This window comes from Pygoscelis adeliae, unplaced genomic scaffold (assembly GCF_000699105.1).
Source record: "Pygoscelis adeliae isolate BGI_AS28 unplaced genomic scaffold, ASM69910v1 Scaffold98, whole genome shotgun sequence".
Lineage (NCBI taxonomy): Eukaryota > Metazoa > Chordata > Aves > Sphenisciformes > Spheniscidae > Pygoscelis > Pygoscelis adeliae.
Genome location: NW_008825547.1, coordinates 65260 through 73032, shown reverse-complemented (window position 1 = coordinate 73032; position 7773 = coordinate 65260). Strand labels below are relative to the sequence as shown.

General features: G+C 42.6%; 1 protein-coding gene across 1 annotated transcript in view; it reads right to left on the bottom strand.

Annotated features, from left to right (window-relative positions):
- Positions 1-292: 292 nt before the first annotated feature.
- The window catches only part of CLN5 (ceroid-lipofuscinosis, neuronal 5), a 14686-nt gene continuing 7205 nt past the window's right edge, over positions 293-7773 (bottom strand). The window contains exons 2-4 of the mRNA XM_009332099.1: positions 5709-5874; positions 4318-4543; positions 293-1073 (exon numbers count right to left, since the gene is read on the bottom strand). Of these exons, the coding sequence (XP_009330374.1) occupies positions 562-1073; positions 4318-4543; positions 5709-5874 (904 nt within the window). The 3' untranslated portion in view covers positions 293-561. The remainder of the gene's footprint in view (positions 1074-4317; positions 4544-5708; positions 5875-7773) is intronic.

Here is a 7773-nt window from a genome sequence, read left to right as displayed (position 1 = left end):
ACACCTACTTCATGAACCAGGGAACAGTCCATAGGTTCCAGCTGTACAAACCAAAGAAATACAGAAACACCGATCTAAGGCACGCGTTGAGGGCACCGGGCACGTTAGGCACTCAGGTTTGCTAGCTCCAACACACGGTTTAGCAGAGTTGGTCGGACCAGAAGGTCCTTGTAATGCTTGTGTCCCATCTCTGTTGGTGGCCAGGTGCTGTCTGTCACCACATGGCCACGTACGTGGAAAGCGCCTGAGACCAGCGCAGGTGGGCTGCCTGCTGGCACTGCAGAGTTTAGCCAAGAGGAGCCACATCAGCCTACCTTCAGGCACCCGGTGACCATGGTTACACAGAAGGTGGCCAAATCAGAGATGCTGAAGCGTTCATGAACGTATTATGCAGGTAAGAAGAAAAAAGGCATAGTCTTTCATATGGCCTAGCCACGCCTTCCCCACACAACTTTTCCGGTTAGCAGTGAAACATACAACACTTTAATACTATCACGGTCGTGCTCCAAAATCCTTAAGGATATTCTGGCATAAGGGCAAGTTCAGTTCTTCAGCAGGCAATTATACACCAGAGGATGTTTTGCTTCCAATGGGTAAAGGGACCTCTTCATAAATTATTTTGAGATAAGGGAACTTCATAGGTAAAAACCAGTATTCCAAGTTGTAGAAGAGGTAAAACTGATGATTCAAGATGACACGATCAATTATTTTTAAAAGATCCACAAAAAACTCTCCAACTGTCCGATGAGGTTTGAATGGATAGTAGAAGTCTCTTACAGCTGCTGCCAATGTCTTGTTTCCTTGAGGTCCAAAAATAGATGTTTCATTTCCCAAATAAATAGGTTCTCCACTGAATAAAATTATGCTGGTATAGTTTGTTTGTATCTTCTTAAATACGGCTCCTAAGTCAGCTAGCTTCTGGTACGTTCTCAGTATGAATTTAGAGCATTCGTAAGCGTCAAACCATACTATTGATTGTTTGTCGGGACTTGCTTGAACTGTCCAGGTCTCATAGTAAATGCCAGTCTCATTGTCGTATTTTACCCATTTTGCCATTTCATTAAACATGGTTCCTGTAAAAGATTAAAATAAGCATTACAGAGACAGGGTAACAAATACATGACTCAAAATATTTTCCACCTATCTCAAGGTTCGCCTCCCTTCCCTGCAAAAGTTTACCTATAGCATTACCTAGCCATACAAAGACACAAGGCTTTGGCTGGAAGGAGAAGTGATACCCCACTGAATATATTTACATTTAAGTTATTTAAACTGTAATTCCTTTTTCAGCCCCATTTCCTGCTTCTGTGCCAGAACATCCAAACATCGGAGAACCATGACGCTTCTCATTTTGATTGATTTATCCATGTAGACAAACTGGGCAGGTAATAGAATCTGCAAGAGATGCTGACAAAGCGCTCACCAGTGCAACAGGCGTTTCTGTGCTTCCTCAAGTTTTAACTAAATTCAGCACTTCAGGGCAGAAGTTTTCATGTCTCCCCACAAAAGAAGCCTGTGTAACCTTAGACTGAGACACCCTGCTGTTTTAGCAGCTCCTCAGCCAGTAAAGTTGAACTAAGCCAGATGATATGAGCGGGATGTGAAGGCCAGTAAACTTAAAGACCTTGTGGATTTATTTTTTTTTTAGTTAGAATACGTTTGGAATGTTTTGGTGATTTCACAAGTGGAATGAGGAAGACATCTCTAACTCAGCTCATCTCTCCAGTAGCTCCTTACATGTGATGCATCTGCCTCCACAAAACACAGCCAAAGCACGCAGCTAATCTTCCTTCTTTTGTTTTCTCCTGTAGTCCTAGCACTGCACCTCCGCCTAGCCTTTCTCGCCCTCTCTTTCCTCAGTCACAGCACAGGGTACAGCCATCTATGGCTCCGATCCGTCCAGCACCTCACATTCATAGCACGGCCAAATTTTGCAGATTCTTCTTGTGCGATACGTCAGAAGACACAGTCAGACGACAGCTTGCAAGCGTGACAGTGTTCCAAGCCATGATCTCTCTTTAGCTGCAAGTGTCACTGCTGTGGGTACGGTAACTGTGCTTGGTAGCTGCTGAAAGACAGGCAAGACCGTTGCAAGCTGAAAGACTGGCAGCAGTTACCTCACAGTTCAGGGGTGGTAGACATCAGAGAGAACTGTGTCGCTAACACCGTCCTGCACACAACAACCAGCCTCTCACATTAAGTCTGAATTCACTGCAATGTTGCATTCGTCAAGACCAATGAAGAGCACTGCATGCCACACATCTCCCTCCAAAACAAGCTGCAAAGGTCAGATTGCTGGGGCTACTCTTCATCAGAGAGTAAACACATCTCACGCTTACTTACCCCAAGGTAAGGCACATGTGCGAGTTACTACCTCCCAGTAACTAAAGCTCTGCACATTCACCTCCTAGGCTACCCTGTTACAACTGTTCTTCAGTCCACACTTTAAGAGCTTCTGGGCTTCACAGTAAACACTAACCATCATTCTGTTCAGTGAAAGTGTTGGATATTTTCTTTTTCAATTGCCCATGACTTGGTTTAATAAAACAGTAAGTCTTTAAATCTGTATCAAGAACTGTACTTACTATACACTGTAGATGGGCTTGAAGCTCCCCTTTATCTTCTCTAATTCCTACCCCATTAGCTTCCTAGTCTGTATTCTGCCAGGCATGTATTGAAAAGGATTTCTCTCTCCTAACAAGACCAAGATGGACTTAATATGAAGTTCTGGCCTTAATGTCTTAAATTAAATAAAAATATTACAGGTTAATGCATGGCTCCATGATAATCTGTTGGAAGATGCCTAGACAGTAAAAAAATCAGACTTTGGATATTCCTGCCCTATTTCCACAAAAGAAACACACCCCTAAGTAACATTAACCTGGCTGACGGGCTTTAAAAGAAAACGAGATTGCTTCAGTGTGGTCTCTGACACTGCTGACAAACAGCTCCATAGGATCTCGCAAGGGCAAAGAGGGTCCAGCTATTTCATACGTTAAAGCCCTCTCCCACAAGATGGGATGCTTTTCGCCTGCTCTCTGAAGGAAGCAAGTTCAGCTCACGATGCTGTCCATCTGTGCTTGCATCCAATCACCCTCTTCCACGGTAACTTTCAGATTCCTAGTCAAATTCAGACAATTCAAAACTCTCAGAGAAGCTACCTTCCTAAAAGTTTCATGGAAACAGGAAGCAAGAGAGACAAGGAGGACCGTAACAATGCCTCCAACAAGGCCCCAGCATAACCTCACCTTTCTTAGGCATCAAATAATCTACACAGGTAGGAAGCATTACAAGTTCCACAACTGTATGAAAATATTTAACTTGGTATTCATACAAAAGAATCCAACCATATCAGGCATCAAAGACTTCAGCCATGAGCTACAAACTCACAGGAAAGCAGCTCTGCTTATTTCACTGCTTAAAGAACAGCCTAGAATTTCTTAGCAGCACTGGACAGATTATCTACAGACCGAGTCCAGCAAAGCTGCTAAAGGTGGAAGCAGGTAACCATAAAGCACCACGTCACACTAGCTGTAATGTGACTCTCCGCTATGCCTTGTACACTGTGCTAACTTCGGAGAGTAAGTGGTTTTGGTCACCCAAAATGCAATTCTCCAAGCCCTCAGGGAACTTTGTTCATAAGTCATTCACTGTATTATGACAGTAATCAACCAGATTTATTTAAATTACCTTTTTATTTTAGAATTTCAGTGTTCAGTATATACCAGGAAGGTATTCTGGTGATCATCCACGTATTTAGAGGTACGAATCCTGGTTTTGTTCTATGACTTATGACAGAGACCTATTACTGGGGACATTTGCACAGTTTTTATGACGCATAATGAGGGAGATGGAAATAGAGATTTATATTTTTTATATTTTTGAGACTATTTCTAAATATGCCTTATTTGTTTGCTCAGTAATGTACACATTTTCACCAGTTTTTCTCTCTCAGCAGTCATCTGCCACCTCGCAATAGAAGGCTTTGTTTTGGTGAAGCCATGTGAAAAGAGTCCATAATGGTTCTGTATAAGCTGTTTTGCTATTTTTACACTCAAGAGACTCAAGTGTTTTTGTACAGCAACACCAAATGACTCTCATTTAACAACTCTTCAGTGTGCGTTGTTCAAAAGGCAGCAGCCTCATACCGCCTTCTGTATTAAAGTGCAGAGATAGTATTTCAGTTTGAAATTAGCATCAGTGACTAACATTGCAAATAACCTACAAAACATAAATGAAAAGACACTGCTTTACATGAAAACAAGGCCGTCTCTATATTTTATGATATTAGCACCAACCAAAGCATCTGAAGTCTACCTGATATTGTGGTCACGAGAACTAAAGTTCCATTTTCCTTCCAGTGTGCATCATCTATTCCTTCATAAAAGCAGGCAGCTCCCTGGTTACACCAGAATGGTGCGTCCACGCCAGGCCGGAGATGTGGAAATGTGCAGTTCCCAAGCTGGAAGAGCTCATACCACTCCATTGTGTAGTTTTTGCTCGTCAGAGAGCTCTTGAAACCCACAGCATCATGCATGATTTTCTGGAAAAGCAAAAAAAAAAGCCCCAAAAGTCAAAATTTTAACATAAAACAAACTTCAGCTTGACCTGTACAGAAGATAAGACGCTTGGGAACTGTTGTGTAACAGAGTGAGAAGAGGTTCCTATAACATCTGGGACCCAGTAGCATTGATGTACAACATACTAGATTGTATCATGCACATACATTTATCACAGAGTCCCACTGTCTCAGTGCTTGTCTATCCATCCATTGTAAATTCTGTTATTTGGAGGCAGATACTCAGTGGGAGCTCATCATCAAAACTCAAGCTTACTTTTGCATCCTTAACCTCACAGGGGTATCAAAGAAAAAAAGAGCAGAACTGAGTTACTAAAAACAGATCTTAGTAATGAAAGCCACAAAAGGAATGAGATAAATATTTATTTTAAAAGCTATATAGTAAGTACATAAATTCAACCTCAGTTTAACAACTAAGATAATGATATTTGAAGCTATTTCCATTTTTCACTCTGCGTGCTTGGTTTTGATGTTGCTATTTCATGTTCACTAGTATTTCTTTATTCATTAGGGATCATGCTTTGAAGCTTAATTATGCTGCTGCTATAGCTATAAATATCACTAAAGTTGAGATTTTTTTCATATTTGCATGATTCCATGAATCGAGACTTTAATTCAATATTGATCATAACACCCAAGAAAGAACCGTAAAAGCAATCAATCAACCATGCTGACCAGCTAGCTGTGTACTCCTGGCAGATACCCATGTTCATGCAAATATGTACGTTTTTAACAACAGAAAAGTTAAATACACTAAACAAGCACTTCAGCTGACATAAGGGGACAAATAAACATGTTTTCTTGATGCAGTGCTAGCACAGAAAAAAAGACACCCACAATGTAACGGTGTGTGTATACAAAACACTCCCAATACGCAGCTCCATGGGGGAACGCAGTCAAACCCACTGGCAGTGCTAGTCATGCTCTTCTTTAGCTGAGCTAAATTCTATAACTTTTGTTTGAAACTTACTGCTCTTTGGGTATCTTTCCTATAGATAGCCTAGCTTGTGTGCTCCAATACTCTTCCACACAAGCATATCCCAACCTTACAGCTCCCATTCCTGCCACCTGCTGTCAAATTCAGCTGAATTCGCCACTATAACTTTGTCAAACAAAAACATCGGCTTACCAAATGTCCTAGTAGGTCCCCATATTTGAATTCCCATACTGGAGCCTGTAATCGATACACTTCAATGACATCATCTTCTTTCATAACTGGAATAGCAGAGCCAGTGGGACAGAAGGTGTAACGAGCTTGGCAGTAAGGATCAGTTTTTGGACGGTAATCAAAGCGCCTGTGTTGAGAAAGCAAAGCACACAGAATGATAAGCACAGCTTCACAGCTGGAGTAATTGTCTCATGGCTTCCTAAGGGCCCGAGTGGGAGAGCTCAGGTGCGCAGCCACCCCCAAAGAGAGACTCTGTGATCCAGATGCTGCAACGCTTGGAGCACACAAGTTCGTAAGGCTGCTGAGGTGCCCGTCTGCAGAAACAGGACTTAAGACCTGTGAATACAAGTCATGTTGTACACAGTGCTGATAGCTAAGGAGTGGACATGATGCAGATTACAAAGGGTGACTTATACTCACAAAATCAGACACATAGATCCTGGGTAGAGGATGGTTTGAGATCTGCCTCATAAAGGTTCTTGTAACAGTTTGTCTACACAGGGATTGACCGGTTTGCTCTGGGAAACTGTCCTACAGTAATAGCTCCCCAGATGGAGCTATTTTTACTCTAGAATATTGCCAATATCAGAAAGAAATATTCTATTCCTCTATGCTAATTTAGATAAAGAGGCCTAAGAACTTATGATTGCTGTTTCCATTCATTATTCCTATTAAACCTCAAAAACTGAAGAGCGGATCCACCTACATACCACACGATACACAAACAGCAAAAAACCTTTCTGATAAGTCTTCCTTTCCCAATTTCCTTCAAATTCACTCACTGTATTTCACTTAGAACAAGGTTCTTATATTCCTGTTACCAAGACAGACTGGTGTACACAGCTTGCCCAGAGCACAACCTGAAAGTCCAACACACTCAGTTGCCCAAGGCTACCGAATGGCACAAATACCCCAGCCATGAGATGGGTCCATGAGTCAAGCTTGACTCAAGGACACGGGTCTTCCTGGTCCATAGTAAGGCCAGCAGCCCTGCTGAGACACTGTTGATTTTCCCTGTGGACTACTTCTCCAAGCTTGCTGGGTACTTCAGCATGTCTGCCTTTATTTTGTCCAGCGGGGGGGGAGCACAGGGAGAAGGGAGGGGAAAGAAAGAAAAAAAAAGAAGAGAGTATGGCTAGAAAAAGAACACACAGTTAGAAAACAAAGGCTTATGCCAGCCACGCATTTAAGTTCTGTTTCTAAATTGCACACCTTAAATTTTCAATTTCCCCTCCCACTGCACCTTGCATGTCACAAGATGGTAACAAGCACGTTAAGAAGCATTAAACTACCACATTTCTGAGTGTTTGTACTCCCAATTTTGACCATCCCGAGACCCAGCCTTGCAACTACTGAACTTGCTGGAAAACCCGAACGACTCGTGACTGCAAGATCGGCTCCTTCAGGCATCACCTGATACAAATTTAACTGCTAGGAATTATGCAACAGGCTTTCAAAACTTGAGGCGTGCATTAGACAGCAGTTAAACTATAACTCCTCCCTTTACAAACACCAAGCCCGCACAAAATACACAGGCAAGGGTAGCCCTTCTCCTGAGGAGGCTCATTTCCTCAGCATAGCCAAAGCCGTAGCTACTCGCTTCGGTAAGATTTTTTTTTTCCCTACCAGCGCAAGGCCGCCTTCTGGAGCTAGGGCAGCTCCGGAGCAGCGAACGGGATTTTATACCATTGCATTTATCATCAGCAGAAGTATAAGGTAATGAAGTAAGTCATAGCCCGACTTCCTCATCACAACTTTTTTGCTAAAACGGGAATTAAAGAAGCATCTTTAAAGCAAGGGCAGTCGTTCCTGGGGGCAGCAATCCCGCTGCTGGCAGAGCGAGCGCAGCTCTAGGCCAGGGACGGGACAGCCGTTCCCTTGTACTTGGGAGCTAAACGCACCAAATGTCGTATAAATGACAAACACCCGCGTGATTAAAAAGGGGAAACTACTCATGGCCTTTTTAGTCTAAAAATTAAATAAACAAACGGAAAGCTGACGGGCCTTGGAGGAAGAGGAGGAGAAG